Below are 21,854 nucleotides of genomic sequence, written 5' to 3' on the forward strand. Positions count from 1 at the left end.
GGCTGACCGGACGCTTGGCGAAAGTCCAGACGGGTCGACGGGTGGAGGACGTCCTGGCGAGTAAGTGAGGTAAGTCACTGGAAGGGAGTGATCGTGAGGACGCGTTCTGGAAGGGGACATTAGGCGTCGATCCGCTTAGATCCATTTCGGATATCTAAGTCTAGATCGTGACTAGATTCCGTCTCGAAGACGGAATCTAAGTCATACTTTGCTTATCGATAAAACGTGCTAACATTCTTTTGCTGCAGGTACATTTGCCTCGGACTAACCTTTTTGCAGGAGAAGGACTTTACGAGAAGCGGGTCGGGCGCCGGATCCGGCGCCGGAAGGGATCCGGGCCGGAGGCAAGTTTTATCCCAGAGCGACGTTGACACTTGGAGAATGCTGGTTGGGAGTGTTACGTCACATTCCAGGCGCCCGGAAGGGATCCAGGCGCCCGGAGCAGCATATAAAAGAAGCCCCAGGCAGGAGCTTCAAAACATCAGTCTTCTGAGAACTCTGAATCCAATCACTCTACTGCTCTGCGCTCCAACGACGCTCACAAAGCTTCGACGACTCACTCCGGCTCTCCTTCTTAATTTATTGTTTGTCGGTTAGCTTTGTTTTCCTTCTTTTCATTAGCAATATTTGTACGTAAATTGTAATTATCCGAATTGCTAGTGAATTGCCCAACGAAAGTACTCAAGGAGTACGGGCCTTCGAGTAGGAGTCGTCACAGGCTCCGAACGAAGTAAAAATCAACAGTGTTCATCTCTTTACTTCTTTACATTTCCGCTGCGTTTTAACTCGAGATTTTCGAATCGATATTCACCCCCCCCTCTATCGAATCCAACGGTCTTACACTTTGTCCTTTTGCTAGTTAATGTGTGTTGTCCGCTCGCCTATTATGAGATGCAAGTATTTGGCGTTGCCCTTCCGCTCGGCTAAATATGTAATATTTTCCGTATGCAACATTCCACTTTGATAGCAGAGATCACTCGCTAGACACCGATGAAGTATCTTTGGGTACTGGGCCGAGCGGAACGTAGAGACGATCGAACGATATTGACGGCGAGTTTCTTGGACAATTGCATCCTTTTTATTGACCTCTTCCGCTCGGAGGGTTTATAGACACCGGCTCGTCTCTCGATATTTAACGTCGGAGCTCGACGGTTTTCCGCTCGGAGGGTTTATAGACGCCGGCTCGTCTCTCGATATTTAACGTTGGAGCTCGACGGTCTTCCGCTCGGAGGTTTATAGACGCCGGCTCGTCTCTCGATTTTTAATGTCGGAGCTCGACGGCCTTCCGCTCGGATTATTTATAGACGCCGGCTCGTCTCTCGATATTTAACGTCGGAGCTCGACGATCTTCCACTCGGTTATTTATAGACGCCGGCTCGTCTCTCGATATTTAACGTCGGAGCTCGACGGTCTTCCGCTCGGAGGGTTTATAGACGCTGGCTCGTCTCTCGATATTTAACGTCGGAGCTCGACGATCTTCCGCTCGGAGGTTTATAGACGCCGGCTCATCTCTCGATATTTAACGTCGGAGCTCGCCGGTCTTCCGCTCGGAGGTTTATAGACGTCGGCTCGTCTCTCGATTTTTAACGTCGGAGCTCGACGGCCTTCCGCTCGGATTATTTATAGACGCCGGCTCGTCTCTCGATACTTAACGTCGGAGCTCGACGGTCTTCCGCTCGGAGGTTTATAGACGCCGGCTCGTCTCTCGATTTTTAACGTCGGAGCTCGACGGTCTTCCGCTCAGAGGTTTATAGACGTCGGCTCGTCTCTCGATTTTTAACGTCAGAGCTCGATGGCCTATTAAGGCTAATTTTTATTATATACTCCCGAACGGCATGAGGTCTTCGTCATTGAGCCTCCAACTCGGCTAACATACTCCCGGCCGAACGGCGCGGGATTTTTGACCTCGATCTTGCTTCGAATAATATACACATAGCCCTAACGGTACGGGGTCTTTATCATCGAGCCTTCGACTCGTGTAATTTATATGCCCGGCCGAACGGCACGGGGTCTTTGCCTTCGAGCATTTGGCTCGTATAATTATACGCCCGGTCGAACGGCACGGGGTCTTCACGCAGTAGGTCGTTCGGCGGATAATGCTCAATGCGTTTTTATCTTTTTGCTTCCTGCATTACAAGGACATAGGCGACTAGCAAATACACAAAAATGAGATACATCAGTGCACCTTTCACCCAACTCTATAAGGCTGGAGATGATTTGCACTCCATGGTCGATCCAGCTGCCGTCCGTCTTCATCCTCCAAATAGTAAGCTCCCGAGCGGAGCATTTCGATGATTTTGAAAGGCCCCGCCCACGGAGCTTCTAGCTTGCCGACATCACCGACCGGCTTCACTTTCTTCCAGACAAGATCGCCGACGTGGAATGATCTTGGGATTACGCGCCGGTTGTAATTTTGCTTCATCCTTTGACGGTACGCCATCAGCCGGACGGATGCCTTGACTCTCTCTTCTTCGACCAAATCCAGCTCTATGTTCCTCCGCTCGGCGTTGTTGTCATCATAATTCTGGATCCGAGCGGACTCGACGCCAACTTCGACAGGAATAACCGCTTAGCCGTTATACACCAGGTGGAAAGGCGTGACGCCCGTCCCTTTCTTTGGAGTCGTTCAGATGGCCCATAAGACGCCCGACACTTCATCCACCCAACTTCCTCCCAAATGGTCGAGCCGAGCACGCAGAATACGAAAAATTTCCCGATTAGCTACTTCAGCTTGACCATTGCTTTGGGGGTATGCTACGGACGTGAAGTGTTGCTCGATGCAATAGCTTTGACACCAATCTTCGAGCAATTTTCCGGTAAACTGCCGTCTGTTGTCGGAAACTAGTCGGCGAGGGATGCCGAACCGACAGATGATGTGCTGCCATATGAACTTTTTGACCATCTGTTCGGTGATCCTGGCTAGTGGCTCGGCCTCCACCCACTTGGAAAAATAATCGACCGCCACTAGCAGAAATTTCCGTTGTCCGGTCGCCATAGGAAATGGACCAACGATATCCATTCCCCACTGATCGAACGGACATGAGACTCTTGATGCCTTCATTTCCTCTGCCGGTCGGTGGTAGAAGTTATGGTACTTCTGGCATGAAAGGCACGTCGACACGGTCCGAGTGGCGTCTGCTTGTAAGTTTGGCCATAAGTACCCGGCCAACAGGATCTTCTTAGCCAGCGATCGTCCGCCCGGATGCCCTCCGCATGATCCTTGATTTACTTCTTGGAGTGTGTAAGCCGAGTCCTCCGAGCTCACGCATTTCAACAACGGGCGTGAGAAAGCCTTCTTGTAAAGCTGATCGCCGATGAGTGTGAACCGACCGGCTCTCCTCCTTAGCAGCTGGGCTTCATTCTGATCGGACGGTGTAGCGCCCGAGCGCAGAAACTCCGTGATGGGTGTCCTCCAGTCGCTCGGAAACGTAAGGCCTTCCATACGGTCGACGTGCGCCACCAACAATACTTGTTCAATTGGCTGCTGAATGGCGATCGGCGTTATTGAGCTCGCGAGTTTGGCTAACTCATCGGCCGCCTGATTTTCTGCTCTAGGTATCTTCTGGACAATGATTTCTCTAAAATTGGCTTTAAGCTTCTCGAAAGCTTCAGCGTAGAGCTTGAGCCGAGCACTGTTGATTTCGAAGGTACCAGAGAGCTACTGAGCGACCAACTGGGAATCCGAATGAAGCGTTACCCGACCGACACCCACATGCCGTGCTGTCTGCAAGCCGCCTATGAGGGCCTCATACTCTGCTTCATTGTTTGTAGCTTTATAATCCAGCCGGACGGATAAGTGCATATTTTCTTCTTGAGGAGAGAGCAACAGTATTCCAATCCCGCTTCCGAGCCGAGTGGATGATCCGTCCACAAATATTTTCCACATAGCTTCCGGCTCTGAATTCTGCACCTCAGTCACAAAATATGCCAAGGACTGCGCTTTGATTGCCGAGCGGGGCTGGTATTAGATGTCAAATTCACTTAACTCCGTTGTCCATTTGATGAGCCGCCCGGACGCTTCTGGATTCAGTAATACACGCCCGAGCGGGCTATTGGTTTTGACAATGATGGTATGCGCCAGGAAGTATGGATGAAGGCGCCGAGTGGCGAGGACCAGAGCGAAAGCCAGTTTCTCGAGCCCGGTGTAGCGAGATTCAGCATCTTTTAAAATATGGCTCAAAAAATACACAGGCTCTTCTCCGCTCGGCCTTACTATTGCTGAGCCGACGGCTTGTTCAGTAGAAGATAAGTAGATACAAAGTGGCTCGCCTGCAGCCGGCTTGGCTAATACCGGGAGAGAGTTCAGATATGCCTTCAAATCTTCGAACGCCCGATCGCATTGTTCGTCCCAGTGAAACTTGGTGGCTTTGCGCAAGATTTTGAAAAAAGGTAGGCTCCGGTCGGCGGTTTTTGAGATGAATCTGGACAGAGCAGTTATCCGACCGGTCAAGCGCTGCACTTCCCTCAAATTTCTTGGGGGTGACATGTTTTGTAGAGCTTTCACCTTGCTGGGATTGGCTTCGGGCAGAGGATAAAAGTCTTGCTGATCTATCCGGGGCAGAGGATAAAAGTCTTTCGGGCAAGTTTTGTTGAGATCCCGAAAATCTATGCATACTCTCTACTTGTTGCCCGGCTTGGAGACTAATACTACGTTTGCCAGCCAGTTCGGGAACTGCAGCTCGCGTATATGGCAGGCTTCCAGAAGCTTCTTCAGCTCCGCCCGGATGATGGCATTCTGCTCGGCGCTGAAATATCTTTTTCTCTGTTTTACTGGCCGAGCGTCCGGTCGGACGTGGAGCTCATGCTGCGCAATACTTGGTGAAATTCCGGGCAGCTCATGTGTCGACCAGACGAAAACATCATGGTTTCTTCGGAGGCATTGGATCACCTCTTATTTCTGATTTGCCTCAAGATCGGACGCGATGAATGTCGTGGCCTCCGATCGGGTCGGGTGTATTTGCACTTCCTCTTTTTCTTCGTAAACTAAAGAGGGAGGCTTTTCAGTTATAGCATTCACCTCGATCCGTGGCGACTTCCGAGCTGAATTTGCTTCTGCTCGGACCATTTCGACGTAACATCGCCGAGCTGCCAGTTGATCTCCCCGTACTTCTCCCACTTTGTCTTCGACGGGGAACTTGATATTCTGGTGGAAGGTGGAGACGGCCGCCCGGAACTCGCTGAGCGCCGGTCGTCCCAAAATGACGTTGTATGACGAGGGAGAGTCGACCACCACGAAATTTGTTGTCTGCGTCCTCCTGAGCGGCTCTTCTCCCAGTGAAATAACCATCCAGATTTGTCCGACCGGCAGGACTTCATTGCCCATAAACCCGTAGAGGGGGTAGTCATGGGCAGCAGCTCGGCGCGGTCAATTTGTAGTTGATCGAACGCCTTTTTGAATATTATGTTGACCGAGCTTCCTGTGTCAATAAAAATGCGGTGAATAGTGTAGTTGGCTATTACCGCTTTGATGAGCAGAGCGTCTTCGTGGGGCACTTCAACTCCTTCCAAGTCCCCCGCCCAAAACTGATTTCGGGTCCGTTCGCTCGTTCCTGGCTGCAGCCGACCGCATGGATCTGGAGCTGCCGGACGCTCGCCTTCCTTGCTCGGTTGGAATCTCCTCCGGTCGGCCCGCCAGCAATAATGTTGATCTCGCCTCGGGAAGTATTACTTCTATTTTCTTCTTCCAGAGCGGATGGTCGGGACCGTTCTCTTGACATTCGGCGATTCTCCAGCCTCGGAGAGCGATGCCGATCGGAGTATGTTGTTGTCGCCTGTCGGCTTGCGTCCGATCGGCTTCATGAGTTCTCTGTCGCCTGTCGACTGAGGGAGACCGTCGGCCGCCATTCCGGGGAACGGGATGAGCAATTAAGGGAAGACTTCGTTACCTCTTGCACGTGAGACCTGGCATGGGGGGAGCGGATTGCTTCGGCCCTCGATCCTCTGGGCGGCTGATGAGCAGCGTGCTGTTTCCGCTCGACAGGAGGAGCCCGCTCGGTTGGAGTTTCTTTTTTCCGGGCTGCTTGGGCTTCCTCCACGTTGATGTATTCGTTGGCCCGGTGTAGCATGTGGTCGTAGTCTCGGGGCGGCTTCCGGATGAGCGATCGGAAGAAATCCCCATCCACTAGGCCTTGTGTGAAGGCATTCATCATGGTCTCCGAGGTGGCCGTTGGAATATCCATGGTCACTTTGTTGAACCGCTGGATGTAAGCTCGGAGCGATTCACGGGCTTCTTGTTTGATGGCGAACAGACTAACGCTGGTTTTTTGATAGCACCGACTGCTTGCGAAGTGGTGGAGGAAGGCCGTTCGGAAGTCCTTGAAATTTGTGATTGACCCATCCGGCAGCCTCCGAAACCATCGTTGAGCCGATCCAGAGAGGGTGGTTAGAAAAACTCGACACTTCACCCCATCGTATATTGGTGAAGGGTAGCAGTGTTGTCGAATTTACCCAGATGATCATCCGGATTGGTGGTCCCATTGTATTCGCCGATCGTCGGAGGAACATAGTGCTTGGGCAAAGGATCCTTCAAGATGACTTCTAAGAATTGGCGATTAATCCGCTCGGGCGATGCGTCCGCTCGGGGGGCTTTCCCTTTTTTGTCGTCTCGTCTTGGCCTTTCATCAGAAGAAGATCCCCTATCTCGATTGGTTGCTGCGGCCTCAGGAGTGCGAAATAGGGCCCGGTGGAACGCAACGGTGGCTTGAGGTGCTTCCGCTCGGCCATCAGATGCTGAGGTTGCTTACTGCTCTGGCCGCTCGGCTGTTGCCTTCTGTTTTTGCTCCACAAGCTTGGCGGCCCTCAACTCGATCAGAGCGTCGAGTTCCTCCGTGGAGAGCGTTACCGTGTGTTGTCGTCCAGTCTCGTCCATTGTTTCCGTTCGGATGCAGGAGCGTTCCCACAGACTGCGCCAATTTGATCCTGTTCGAATGCTGAATCAACGGACGCTGGGCACGTGGCGCTCCCCGGCTGCTGACGTGGATCTTCGACTGGTTGCACGAACCTTCGACGCTCAAGTCAGGCAAGCAAGTAATGAAAAAAGTGGCTCCAAAGGTGTCCAACGCGTACCTCCGGCGAAGTATAAGGCTCTTTATATAGAGCGGTGGAGAAGCGAGTGTACACTTACCGAGGTGTATACGTGTCAGCGGCTCATACCCCAGTAAGGACTTGTCAGTGAGCTTACCTGACCCATACTGCTACAGTTCAAGCATGTCCTCGATGGGACAGCGAAACCCCCTGTCATAAGATTTGCAGTATGACCTATATGTGGAACATACTCGCTGTCAGAAAAAGATGTCCCTTGTCCTTTTGCCCTTACTCCCTGGAGAGAGTCCGACCGGCCGGCTTCCAAGACATCCGGCCGGACGTATGCGGTGGTTTACTTGGGGAGATTCTTACTCCCATGCTTTGTGGAGACTGTTAGCAGTGCTACCTGATGGCTTTGGCCGAGCGTGCAATCCGATCGGCCCTGCGATCTTGTCCGCAGAGCGCCGGAACCCTGACTTTCGACGAGACACTTTCAACCATCAACTAGACACCGGCCGACCGCCCAGCCGGTCGAACCTGCCCCTCTCCGACCGACCATCTGCTACTTTGACTTCCACATGGCGTTGACTCCTCCGGACGGGACCCCTGTTCTTACAACCGGATCAATATTCATCTTAAATATTTTATCTATTTTAGGTTTGAATAAATATTCAAGATTATATATATATATATATATATATATATATATATATATATATATAAAGTTAATTTTATTTTTTAAAAAAAATCTGATAAAACAAAAGGAAAGAATATTATTTTATTTTCGATGATGCCCCGAATGAAATATATGACGTCAACATTTTATTTTATTTTTTTATTACGGAAAGAATAAGCATATCTTTTTTGGAATATTAATTATTGCCATAATTCTTTATTTATTCGAGGCACGCGACCTTACTTCTTCTAATTCAATCGAACAACGAATAATGAGTCAGGTACGTCTCGGGTACTCTTATATGACTGGTTAGTGTCGAGCCGAAAGCGAGATGTCCGCTTCATCGTTCGTTGCGATTCGAGCGGGCGAAACGAGCCGCGATGATCCACGAACCGAACCCGGTTTAGGAGGCAGCGCGAAGCGCATGGCTCGCCACGTGTCCACGACTCCATAAGGATAATTATTTCGCACCGAATACGCGTCGATCTGCCGTTGGCCACAATTGCATCCGGGAACCACAGCTATCGCGACGCTGACGCGATGTCCACTTCGCCGCTGCCGGGTGGGCCGCTTATCGTTTCGTTTGGGTTCGTTTCATTGTTGTTGGGATTTGGTTTCATTTTAGTTTCATTTTGGCTTCGTTTAGGGAGTAGGAAGCAGGCAGCTGCCTTCTGTTAGTCGAATCGTTGACCGGAAGACCGCTATAATAAAATTATTGTGGTCTCTTTTATTTTAGTCCTCTGTGTAAGATATTGTTTGTTGCATCCTTTGTCAGTGTATTTTCGGTCCCTCCTTGGTTGTATCTAGCGAATTCGAGGTTGTTCGGGGGTGGAAGAGTAAATTTGGCAGGACCTTTTGCCTTCCTTGTATAAACTATTCGCCCCATCCTCACCTACAAAAAGGACCAAGCACCGAAACATCTTCACCTCTTCCGCACACAAAGATCTGTTGGTTTCTTCGGTTTCATCGATCTCCTGTAAGAATCCTTTCTCTGCTTCGTCTTACTTTGATTTATATATATATTTTTTGGTTTTTTTTTTTGATGATTTGATCGCCCTTTTATGGAGGTTTTCGTTGATTTGTGGATAAGGTCAAGGAAGGACATGTGTGGCGGCCTCCGGAAAGTTTCTCCGCCGGCTGGCGAAGATCCCAAGCATCCGCCGGTGGCGGAGGATGCTGCGCTGCTCCTAGAGCTTGCTGCTTCAGATGACGTCGCTGCCTTCAAGCGGGCAGTGGAGGAGGGACGGCCGCTCGATTCCTCCGCTCCCTGGTACGTTCGTTCTCCCGGCCGAGGTATGGGATACCAGCAGCGTACGCCGCTTATGATTGCGGCCCTCTATGGTAGCACCGCCATCATCGACTACATCCTCGCCGCACGTCCCGCTGAGGCTGCCCGGAGCGCTGCCTCCGACGGCACCACGGCTCTCCACTGCGCCGCTGCCGGCGGCTCCGCGGATTCTCTCGATGCCGTCAAGCTCCTGATCGGCGCCTCAGGGGACGCCGTCGATGCCCTCGATGCGAGCGGCAACCGCCCTGGTGACGTCATCGCCCGGCAGTTTTCGAACAGCGTGGCTAAATCTCTCGAAGTTATCCTAAAGGCCCCGTGTTGCCCTAGTGTCGCATCGCCAAATAAGGAAGAGACGGCTAAACAAGGAGAGAAGAAGGAATATCCGTTGGATTTGACGCTACCCGACATCAAGACCGGGATTTACGGCACCGACGAGTTCCGGATGTATACTTTCAAGATCAAGCCGTGCTCTCGGGCTTACTCCCACGATTGGACGGAGTGCCCCTTTGTACATCCTGGCGAGAACGCCCGGCGCCGAGATCCGCGAAAGTTATCGTATAGCTGCGTTCCGTGCCCTGAGTTCCGCAAAGGATCTTGCCGGAACGGCGATTCCTGCGAGTACGCCCACGGCGTGTTCGAGAGTTGGCTCCACCCTGCTCAGTATCGGACTCGGCTGTGCAAGGATGAGACCGGCTGCAATCGTCGGGTTTGCTTCTTCGCCCACAAACAAGAAGAACTTCGATCCGTGAATCCCTCGGCGGCATCAGTTGGCGGAATGGTGTTGCCCTCGTCGAGGTCGTCGTCGCCAGGCCTTTCTTCTCTGGACATGGCCACGGCGTTCATGATGATGCAGCAGCCCGGTTCTCCCATGTCCCCCTCGGCTTCGTCAGCTTCATCGCTGTGGATGAACCCAACCGGCGGTGCCATGACACCTCCAGCCTTGCAGTTGCCGAGCAGCAGACTGAAGGCTTCGCTGAGTGCCAGAGACATGGATTTCGACCTCGATTTACTCGGATTGGAAGGATATCAGCAGAAGCTCATCGATGAAATCACCAGAACTTCGTCACCCCGTGCAAATTGGGGCTCGAACAACCTAGCGGAAGCATCTCGCTCTTCCGAACTCAGCGATATGTTGAGGCATGTAGACCCATCGCTGCTAACTCAGTTGCAGGGTCTCTCCATGAGGCAGTCAGCTCCTCAATACCAATCCGCGCCTGGTCTCCAAAAGCACCAGTCGCAGTTGCTCTCTGGAATCGGAGGCGGCCTTTCTTCTTCCCCGCCGGTGAACGCGACGTCATCGTTTGGCCTCGACCCCTCCATGGCGAAAGCCATGATGAACTCGAGGGCTTCTGCTTTCGCCAAGCGAAGCCAGAGCTTCATCGATCGTGGGACATCTACCGGCCGCTCGTCTACCCTCTCCCCAATCACTGCTCCACATGCGGCCGACCTCACGGACTGGGGCTCGCCGGGCGGTAAGCTTGATTGGGGCATCCAAGAAGAGGAGTTGTCGAAGCTGAGGAAATCTGCCTCCTTTGCCTTCCGTGGCAACCAAGCAGCCACCTTTGGAGGCGTCTCCGCCACAGCCGCTGCCACCCTGCCGTCCACGATTGACGAACCGGACTTATCCTGGGTGCAATCTCTGGTAAAGGATGCTCCTATGGCACCAATTGGACAGAGACTCTCCGCTGCCGGCGGTGAGCAGCAAAACGGCTACCAACTTAGCACCGGCGGTGAGCAGCAAAATGGCTACCAACTTAGCACCGGTGGTGACGTCTTCTCTCCATGGGCGGAGGAGAAGATCATGGCGTAAAGGAATTCGTTGCCATCAATTCAACGACGATGAAGAATTACAAAAATATTTCAATCTGACTAGTTCTTTTCTTCATTATATCTTTTGAATCCAGATTATAATTTTTAGCAGGAACGCCTGGAAGATGCCCGAAGGGAGTCTGAGCTTGTTAATGGCGGCCTGCGAGTTCTTTCATTCGTATATTATAGCTTAATTGCATGGATTATAAAAATCTGAATAGGATATATATATGAACAGGAAGAGAATAACAGAGATCTAATCTCTCTTGTTTTAGATCTTCGGATCATCTTTAACTTCATGTCGTGCTTATTTGTAAATCTATCATTTGCTCCTAATCTTACTATTTGTGTACTATTATTCCCTGTTTTTTGCTCCACTATTATCTCCAATCTTGCATTAATGAGAGAAATTATTTATAGTGATATACCTATTTTAAGATTCTGAAACCATCAATAGATATTGAAATGAGCTTAGATTGATGAATATTTAGTCAATCGTGGGGGAGCATGTCAAAGAAAATTATTGGTTTCACAAGCCAAAAGTCAAATAATAATTTTTTCTTTGTCTTGGAAGAATTATTGGCTTGGTGCTGCTATACAAACAACTATTTGAGATTGTAACGGAAAGAAATGTTTTCATTATAAACAAAAGCATAATTGCATTAATAGAACATCATTCAGCAGATGTTCCATATCACTCTTGCTGTCATCTCAAGATAGAAATTTTTCCTTTAATGAAAAAAGAATACTGACCATTTTCCTCCAATGAGAAATCGATCTAAGAATATGAATACTAATCATTTGGATGGATGGATTTTTGTTAGCATTTTTTATTTATTCTGATAGTTAATTAAAAATTTATATAGGATGAGATGATTACTTATTACTTCTAGGATATTGATATTGAAACCGGATTGATAGGGGGCCGGATCAATTACTTGCATTACTTAAAAAAAATTAAAAATAAGATCATATTGATTAAGATGAGTTGCTGTATGAAAACAGTAGGTTTCCTCATCGTTGACTTTAATGCGGTCTGCACAATTTTAGGATGAAATCCTAGTTCTTGGACGCCTTTACTTTCTATTTTTTTTTTTCCCACCCTTCCAATCAATCCTCCTTTTTTCCCACCTGCAAAAGCTACTCCATTATTGTCCACTCGGAAACAGATTCCTAACTCCTTGAAAAAATGGTTGGATTTTTAAAAAGCGATTCCCTTCCTTTTAGTTTCAGATTTAATATGTTTACTTATTTTACTAAATTATCCAATCAAATACCAGAATGAAATTGCAATAAAACATAAGCATTAAATGAATTCTAAGTCAGAATCATCTACAACATCCGCTCCTTTATTTTCTAATAACCTTAAGTCTATTACTGTATTCATTTGTTTGTTTTGATTGGGACAGGAAACAACACTCGATCCAAAGCCTCTGCAAAAACATACATCTGTATGATGCCAATCTCGTTGTCTACTTTACTTGACAGGGATTGCCATGGATGAATTAAGCTCAAATATCTCAAACTTTGTGATCGGAAAATTGCTGTGGTGATAAGACAAAAACAAGGACCTGATGACTTTGAACCATTCAACTCTTCTTCATTATTAAACATGATGAAGCCGTGTGTACTGACGTAGTTAGTTTAGAATTTAGGATTTAAAATTTAAGATTTAGGACGTAATTATAATATCTATATGTGTATTTGTTTTAATAGATCATGATTCAATTTTCAATAGGTACAAAGGTATCTGACCTTTACTCATGCAAAGGTCACTAATATAAGATTGACCTAAGAACACTGAGTTAATGGATTGTCCATTGTGAAGTACTTTTCAATTTATTTTGATGGTCAATAAGAAAATTAAAAATTAAAAAAATTTATTAAACAGGATGAAAACACATATTGGATGTTGTTTCTAGTGTTCAAGTTGGTGCTCACTAATAAAGGTGGATTGATGATGGCGAGTATCTCCTTGTAATGATGAGGATCTACCACTTTGGAGATCTACTCATGCTCAAATAATAAAGTTCTAGGGTTCCAAAGACGAGTTTTAAGGTTTAGCCAAGTTTCAATTTTTGCACTATATATATGCATATGCTTTACTAGTATTATTCTATCACAATTCTTTTAATTTACAAGAATGAGAGACCATGACGAGATCATTCATTCCCCTGCTCTATAAATATAATTATCAGCACCCAAAGGGTTTCTCCATGTATAGCATCTCCTTCAATCCCCTCGATCTCGAAGTGATCAAGTTGTGCAAGGTGGAGAAGCAGGGCACATGCAACCCTTGCACCATCACCATCTCTATCGATCGATCAATCGATTTTAGTTAACCTTCTCCGACGACTTTTCTTTCACCTTTTAAGCAAAGAACAGCACTGTGCTTGCTGGTTCAAGTCAGGCATGCGCCATGCTTCTCCACCATGCACGACCAATCTTGTTCTTCTCATCAAAACTGTAATGCTCACTATCTATCAGTATCTGAATGTATATCACGGTTAGTCTCATCTTTATGTATATCACTGCAATATAGTTGATTAAATCTTTTTATATTTTGATGTTTCATTGATTTTTGTGGATTTGCATGCCACTTGTTTCATTATTTTATATTGCTTGTAGTGGTGTTTAACATGGTGAGGATGAGGACAATGATATACCTAACATTTGCTTATATATAAATATCTGATAATCAAGAAAAAGCAATCACCTAAACCACTTTGTTTGCTTCTTTGCACAGACATCCTTTATTAATTATTATCGTTATCATCATTATTATTGAATTTTATCTCAACTTTGGGCATTAATCGTCCATAGTTATCCTAGTTAACTATGTAGATTGAAAGTTTTGAGCTCTTCCAAAAGCAGTTTAAGTATTGCAAAGTGATAGAGAGTCATATATTTGACTTTAGTTGAAAAAATTATTTTGTGAATTAGTTTGTAATTTGCTTTGTTATAATTTCTTTAATTAATCGCGCTTGTGTTGTTTGATTCTAGTTTGTGGATCTTTCTGTCAAGGCCCATGGCTAGTTGGGCTGTAGTCCGTTGGGCTTGTTAGCAGTTGCTAATGGGCCATTAGAGCACGTTTTTTAAACTTGTAACGGAGCCGTTACATGGCACATTGTGCAATCTTAACACCGTTAGAGAATTAGACGGGGCCGATAAACTTAAACCCTAATTCTTCCATCGACTGGAGTGCCCGTGTAAAATAGTTGGTCGTTGCAGTTTCCAGTTAGCAGCAATCACTTCGTCTTTCTTCGATCGAAGGATCTTGTGAGCTTATCTGGATTATCGATCAAACCTTCCTTATCGGGTAATTATTCAAAAAAGGATTGTTTTTTTAGTTTTTTCCTTTTGGTTTTCTATCTAATATTTGGCCCGAGCTTGGTTTCGTCTTGGCGACACTCAATTTTCAGGGCGTTGGAACGTCAAAGAAGAGTTTTTTTTTTCCTCCCCTCCTTGAGAAGCATGATGAATTCTCTACAGACGCTGCACATGTCTCACGATTGTTCGTCAATCGATCCGCTTTACGGGTTTAAGTTAGACAAAAGAAGGAGATTCACATTCCGAGCTGAAGTTCCAAAAATTTCCTCATGTCTTGTTTCGGACAAACAACAGAAAGCGAAGGCGGGATCTGCAAAGCCATTGTCGAGAGCGAGCGAGAAAGTGATAGAGATAGAGAGGAATGTGTTTGTTGGGACATATGCTCGAGCTCCGGTGGTGTTGAAGAGTGGAAAGGGATGCAAAGTTTATGATGTTGATGGGAAGGAGTACTTGGACATGACGGCTGGTATTGCAGTGAACTCACTCGGGCATAGTGACCCAGATTGGATCAACGCAGTGATTGAGCAGGCTAATACTCTTACACATGTCAGCAATGTATACCATTCATTGCCTCAGGTAACGTTAATCTTTCTAGCTTTATCGTCAATCTCTACCTTTCTTAAAAAATTGTAGCGGAATGACAACCAATAGAATGATTTGTTCTTTCTGAGTTAATGTGGATTGATTAATGTCTTTTTATATGATCTCTGCATCCACATATCTACTATACTTTTATTTCAATTGAAATATCTAGTTTCTATGCAGTTATTTTTGTCATTTATTTATTGCTGATTCAAGATTTTCTCAATTGCTTAAACCTAAGTTTATACTAGTTCACTCATCCATGCCTATAAACTGTCTTGATTAGCCTACAGCTCTTCATGAGGAACCAAGGGTGGCACAAACCTTCCTGTGAAGCCTTGATGTCCCCTTCAAGGTTTAGCATCCAACTCAGTCGAGTATCATCTTTCATTAATGTCTTAATGACATGTGAGGCCTTATAGCCGGTCTGCCATTACATTAACAAGCTTTCCCAATTCCGTCATCATGCCACAATTCATTCAGATGGAACAATTGACCCATTGTCTGTCAGGTCCAACTATTGTTGTCAGCCCAAATCAATAATAGTATAATAGTTTACAAATACCCTTGATTAACCCACAATTCTATTGTGGGGCTAAATTAGAGTGCCACGGTATCATAAAAATCCATCTGGCTGGTGATTAAATTTTTTCAAAAAATGTCAATGAAATATTTGTTCCTCAAGTTAATTGTCTAACTGAGTTACAGAAAGCTCTCTAAAGCTGCACCTAACACCAACAAAAATTAAACCTTATCCTACTAGGTAAGGTCGGCTATATGGATACTTTTACGCAATAAAGCTCTATCTCTTACTCTATTATTATCTATACTTAAATAAATTTTATCTTGTTTTATTGTTGTTAACCAAGTCTTTTTTGGTCTTCCTCTTCCTCTTCCTCGTTTGATATTCATCTTTGTCATAGTTTCACATCACCTAACTGGAGCATTTAGTGGTCGTCTAAGTACATGTCCGTACTATCTTAAACGTGTCTTTTGGAGTTTTCCCTCTATGACTTTCTATCTAATGCTCTCATTTTTTATTCTATCCATTCTCGTATCATCGTATGTCCACACACTCATCTTAATATCCTCATCTCTGCAACTCTTATTGTTTGCTCATGTTCTCGAGTCATAGTCCGACATTGAGCTCCATATAACATAATAGGTCTAACTATGGTTTTATAGAACTTTTCTTTAAGTTTTAGAGGTAATTTACGGTCACATAAAACACCTGATGTTCTCTTCCATTTCAACCATCCTGCTTGTATTTTATGTAAGATATCTCTCTCAATCCTTCCATCGTTTTACAAAAATAATCCTAAATATTTAAAGCTCTTGGTTCCGGGCAACTCGTCATCTCCTATCTTAACAATTGTTTCATTACGTCTAATATTGTTAAACTTAAATTTCATATATTCTGTCTTTAATCTACTAAGCCTAAAACCTTCCTTCTAGTGTTTCTTGCCAAGTTTCTAGTTTAACATTTACTCTATGTGTTTCATCTACCAAATAATATCATCTGCAAACAACATGTACCACGGTATTATGTCTTGAACGTGCGCAATGAGTTCGTCCATAATTAGTATAAAAAGATACAGACTTAGAGCTGATCCTTGATATAACCCTATCTTTATTGGAAATGCTTCAGTTACTTCGCAGAAATCTTTACGTTGGTTGTTATATCCTCATACATATCCCTAATTAGTTCAATTTATGTTACGCTAACACCTTTTTTCTAGAATTCTTTATATAATTTCTCTTGAGACTCTATCATAATTTTTTCTAAGTCATTGAATACCATGTGTAGATCTTGTTTCTTCTCCCGATATTTTTCAATTAATTATCAAATAATATGTATAACTTCTATTATCAATCTTCCAAACATGAATCCAAATTAATTTTTTGTCATCGTGATCTCTTTCCTTAATCATTTTTCTATTACTTTTTCCCAAAGTTTCATGGCACTCATTAGTTTAATATCTCTATAGTATGCACAATTTTATACGTCTCTTTTATTCTCATATAAAGAAATTAGAGTACTTATCCTTCATTAATTAGACATTTTTTCGTTTTCAATATCATGTTAAATAATTTTGTAAGTTATTCAATACCTTATTTCCCTAGGCATTCTTATACCTCTATCAGAATATCTGATCCAACGGCTTTTCCATTATGCATCTCATTTAAAGTTTGTTCTATTTTTGAAGTTTGAATTCTGTTGGTGCAATCGATCTCTAAGGTTTTAATGTCAGACAAATATGTTTAAATATGTTTAAATATGGAGCTTGATCTAGGGAAGTCCTAGTTGTAGGCTAGGCAAGGGAAGTCCTAGTTGGAGGCTAGGCAAGAGAAATCTCGGTATATCGTGGAAGCTAGGTGGATAGGTTTAGAGGTCCTGATCCCTATACTGAGGCAAGGGAAATCTCGGTATATCGTAGAAGCTAGGTGGATAGGTCTGGAGGACTTGATCCCTGAGTAGTCGAATATTGAGTCTTGGTGAGTGAAGCCAAGTGGTGAAAAACTTAGGGGGAGATAACCTTAGGTAATGAACAGTCTTGGAGGAGTGAACTCCAAGCAAGGTTGATCGGACCAACGGATCTCGGTAAATTTAGGTTTAGGTTTACCATTGTATTCTGCATTATTATTGCTGTTGGCTAATATAATATTGCAGGAAAGGTCTTAGTAGATCAGGCGATCAGACACTGAGCAGGCAAAGTCTAAACATGTCTAGAGGACCATGTTTAGCAGGCAAAGTCCAAAGACCTTGATTTGGTAGTTTCATCTAATCCTACTTGCGGTGCATATACGCTAATTATGCTTATAGTTTCTTTTGCTACTATTATCTTAAGGGCTATAATTTTATCCCCTTTTCTAACTACTACATCCCATCCTTTAACGAATTGTCTACAACAACACCTACTTCATGTTATGCTTTACTCTTTCCTGTGTACCATAACTTAAAACTTGAGTTCAATTTTGTCTTCTCGCTTATCTATTTTGTCTCTTGTACACATAAAATACTAATTCTTCTTCTGATCATCGTATCTACTACCTCCATTGATTTATTAGTGAGGGTTCCTATGTTTCATATTCCAAATCTTAGATGATTAGTTTTCCTATCATATTTGTTCTTATCCAACCTATGGTGTGAGAACTCTTGCCTATTTAACACTACACCCGAGTTCTCATGGAGATGTAGTGGTTCTTGCCGATACGTTGCAGTCCGACCCTGCAACGCGAATTTTTGCATATTTAGTACTACACCCGAGTTCTAGAGATGTAGCGGTCTTTGCCGAGACGTTACAGTCGGATCTTGCAACGCATTCCTTCCGGGGAATAATCTAGCATTAGCACACTAGTTTAATGGATTCATTCATTGAATATTTGTCATAATTTTAACCTAACGTAACCCTCTTTCTTTATCCGGACTTGGGACCGGTCATGATTGGTTCATCACGGGCGAAGTCCTCTAAAGCTGCACCCATGAAAAAAATAAAACAATATTTTTTTTTCCAATTACTTTGTTACTGATGATGAAACTGATGTACCATGCTTATGCATTCTTGTTTGTGACTTCTTTATATTGCCTTTATATATTTTTGTATATTGTCAATTTGACATTTTCTTGAGCATCAGCACTCTTTCCCTTTTACTATTTCAATTATTAAGATGCAAAATGATGCAGGTAACTCTTGGAAAGCGCCTAGTAGAGTGTTCTTTTGCTGACCGCATTTTTTTCACGAACTCTGGAACAGAAGCAAACGAAGCTGCTATAAAATTCTCTAGGAAGTTCCAGAGACATTCACATCCAGAGGAAAATTTTCCTGCTACTGAGTTCATTGCTTTCAGCAATAGCTTCCATGGAAGGACACTGGGTGCTCTGGCGCTGACAAGTAAAGAGCAATACAGGCTACCCTTTGAACCTGTCATGCCTGGGGTCACATTCGTAGAATATGGGAATATTAAAGAGGCTCTAAAAGCCATTCAATCTGGCAAAACTGCAGCAGTCTTTGTGGAACCAATTCAAGGTGAAGGTGGGATATTCAGTGCTACAAAGGACTTCCTACAACTACTTCGAACTGCATGTGATGATTCTGGAGCTCTCTTGGTATTTGATGAGGTAAGCCGCTTAGATCATGCGTCTATATATAAACACATATTAAGATGTCCACATACATCATTTCCTTTTAGAAGGAAAAAACAGTCACATACTGGCAATGCCTTGGGTTGCAAAACTTATTTGTTTGCTCTTTTGTTAGGGTCATCAATTATTTTGCTGAAGCCTTCAGCTTTCTCAGTAGATTTTACTTATCAATTGAACTCATTTAATTTATCTAGTAATCTAAGTTTAAGGCTTTCACCGCTGTAATTGTGGGTGTTGTCCTCTAAATATCACTTGCCCGATTCGTCTGTCTTGAAAGATCATCATCCTTCAATCAACCACTGAAATTGTTTTATATCTTGGTACACAAGCAATATTTCTGTCACAAAAGTAGTACAGAATAGAGAATGTTGCACTACTAGATAACAATGTTTATTTAGTGAGACATATTTCTTCAAGATACAATTATTATCTATCTTATCTGACATAATTAGTTTGTGTAGTTGCTGATTATGTATTTGTTGGTACTTATTCCTCTTGTCTACCTTTTGCCGCATTATTTTTCAACCGTTCAGTATCTTTTGTTTATGTGCGCAGGTCCAATGTGGGTTGGGCCGAACTGGTCATCTCTGGGCCCATGAAGCTTTCGACGTGACACCTGATATAATGACCCTTGCGAAACCCCTCGCCGGAGGTCTGCCAATTGGTGTTGTCCTCACCACTGAAAGGGTCGCAGCGGCCATAAGCTCCGGAGACCATGGGAGCACTTTTGCCGGCAGTCCACTCGTCTGTCATGCTGCCCTTGCAGTATTGGATAAAATCCAGAATCCCGATTTCTTGGCCAGTGTAAGCCGGAAAGGACTCTACCTTAAAGAATTACTACTCAAGAAGCTGGGAGAGAACCCTCATGTGAAAGAAGTACGTGGGTTTGGGCTTATTGTCGGAATTGAGCTGGATGTCCAAGCTTCACCACTGGTTGATGCTTGTCGAGACGCCGGCCTGTTGGTGCTGACTGCTGGAAAAGGGAATGTGGTTAGGCTTGTCCCCCCATTGATCATATCGGAGCAGGAGTTGGAATACGCTGTCGAAGTTCTAAGCGCATGCTTGCCTTCTCTCGATGGTAATAGTAATACTTCTAGTTAAATCTATATATAGAGACAAGTACCTGCCAATAAGAGGGGTGGTGGGTGTTCTTCCCATTTGGTTGGCATTGTTTGTGTGGAATAATCTTAATTTTAGATATTTTAGTTGATGTCTAAATTAATGATCAATCAGTTCAAATACATTCTGTATATGAATGAATAAACCGTTGAGAAGATTTGTGTTTTTTTTTTTTTTGATATTTTTATTATAAAAAAATGCATCTAACTTTCTTTTACCTCGTCGTTTTTCTTTATAAAATATCTATATCAAATAATATTGATTCAATTTTTTTTTCCATACGCCAATAATGTCCTGTGAAATTTATATTTCTAAATGCGGAAAAAAATTTCAATTTTTTTTAAATTTCAAAATGTTTAAAATTTTCTAACACTTGTTAGAGTTAAATTATATATATATATGGTGCTAGTCTCGAAAAATTAGCACCAATATGATGTTGGCTAATATTGGTTTCAAATCAGTATTGGTGTTGATTTTTATTTGTGTTTAAAGATCAATATCGATACGGGTCCCGGTTTATATAAATTAATACCAATGTTGTTGTTAGTTTGGATAAACTAGCGGCGTTCACTTGACTACTAGGATTCATAAACAGACAAAAATCTACTGATTAGGGGTGAAAAGTCCTAATGAGTAACGGTACAGTCGAGAGTTGTCAGTCGACTATATAAGGGATCGTCAATTTGAGCCGCCAGTTGGGCCGTCCAAAGGATCGTCAAGGGGCCGCCAAACTAGCATCATCTTGTATGTATGAGAGAGAACTTGTATGTATGAAAGAGAAGAGAATTGTACGTAGATTTTTACATAGACGGCTTTATGAATGGGAGGCGCTGCCTCCCCGCATGAGAGGTGCATTACCAACGTGCGTCGTCCGTGTGTATATATATATATATATATATGTCAAAATGTTTTAATCAATCTAACCGTTGACATAATAAAAAGATACAAAATTTTATAAAAACTGAGTTTGTGTGTTCTTATGAACATGAAAGTTAAAATAGGGTTTTATTTTAATTCTGATATGTTTTGATTAAAAATAAAATAAAATCATATATGTATTCATGAGTTCACATCTTATTTTAATTTTAATTATACAAATTTAATATATATATATATATATATAAAATAAAATTGAATTTTACACTCCTCTCCTCCTGCTCCAAAATCCAAATTACAAAATAAACAGAGGTAGCAAAAAATCATATTTAATTTTAATTGTAAAATATTTTAATCTATCTAATTATTAGATAAATTAAATATTTTAAAATCAAAATCTATTTTTTTTAAAAAAAAAAAGTTTAGCCGACGAACTGAACTGTGAAGCCTGGATCATGATGGGAGAACTATGAAAATAAACATTTGAGGCCGATGCTGGATTTTGTTCACTTGCAACTGAGAAACCAGGAACGTTTACTAGGAACTCTAATCACCGTAATCTTGAGACGTAGCGATTGAAATAACGGCCGATTACCGGTTTCCTTAGGACCCAAAAAATATCTTTGGTGATTGTGACGAGGAAACGAAATGGAAAATCTACTGTGCAAGCAGTGAGATATACCAACGGCCACTAGCAAATCTTCACTACATGGCATGCGTTAGATCGCCATGATTGATCTACAATCGAAAGTTCAGACTTCGATAACAATGAGGAATAACTATTTGCTTAATCAGTGAGAGGAACGAAGTAGGTCTATCGTGAAAGAAGAAACATAGCACGTGACGAGCAATCTTCACTAGTAATGTCGCACAAAAACGCAAAAATATTTTCCCACACTGGACAACCACTGTCGATCTAAATCAATCAAAACTTTCAACTTCGATGGAAAAGTGAAGAGGAAAAAAATCATACAAAAATTGAGCTTGAAAGTTTGAACGAAAACCCG

General features: G+C 43.7%; 2 protein-coding genes across 4 annotated transcripts; both read left to right on the forward strand.

The window, feature by feature from the left end:
- Window positions 1-8,462: 8,462 nt before the first annotated feature.
- LOC122016024 (zinc finger CCCH domain-containing protein 33-like) lies at window positions 8,463-11,159 on the forward strand. 2 transcript variants are annotated; one of them, XM_042573160.1, is made up of 2 exons: window positions 8,463-8,675; window positions 8,790-11,159. In XM_042573160.1, exon 2 carries the CDS (start codon window positions 8,803-8,805, stop codon window positions 10,795-10,797), a length of 1,995 nt encoding a protein of 664 aa, XP_042429094.1. In that variant the 5' UTR covers window positions 8,463-8,675; window positions 8,790-8,802; the 3' UTR covers window positions 10,798-11,159. The 2 variants fall into 2 exon arrangements, with proteins under 2 accessions (XP_042429094.1, XP_042429102.1); XM_042573168.1 differs by having other exon boundaries at window positions 8,465-8,675; window positions 8,767-11,159.
- A 1,758-nt stretch (window positions 11,160-12,917) lies between these two features.
- LOC122016034 (acetylornithine aminotransferase, chloroplastic/mitochondrial-like) lies at window positions 12,918-20,188 on the forward strand. Of its 2 annotated transcripts, XM_042573188.1 has the most exons (5): window positions 12,918-13,302; window positions 13,800-14,115; window positions 14,219-14,702; window positions 18,394-18,828; window positions 19,408-20,188. In XM_042573188.1, exons 3-5 carry the CDS (start codon window positions 14,271-14,273, stop codon window positions 19,951-19,953), a joined length of 1,413 nt encoding a protein of 470 aa, XP_042429122.1. In that variant the 5' UTR covers window positions 12,918-13,302; window positions 13,800-14,115; window positions 14,219-14,270; the 3' UTR covers window positions 19,954-20,188. The 2 variants fall into 2 exon arrangements, with proteins under 2 accessions (XP_042429122.1, XP_042429115.1); XM_042573181.1 differs by having other exon boundaries at window positions 12,918-14,115.
- Window positions 20,189-21,854: the final 1,666 nt, after the last annotated feature.

This window comes from Zingiber officinale, chromosome 1A (assembly GCF_018446385.1).
Source record: "Zingiber officinale cultivar Zhangliang chromosome 1A, Zo_v1.1, whole genome shotgun sequence".
Taxonomy (NCBI): domain Eukaryota; kingdom Viridiplantae; phylum Streptophyta; class Magnoliopsida; order Zingiberales; family Zingiberaceae; genus Zingiber; species Zingiber officinale.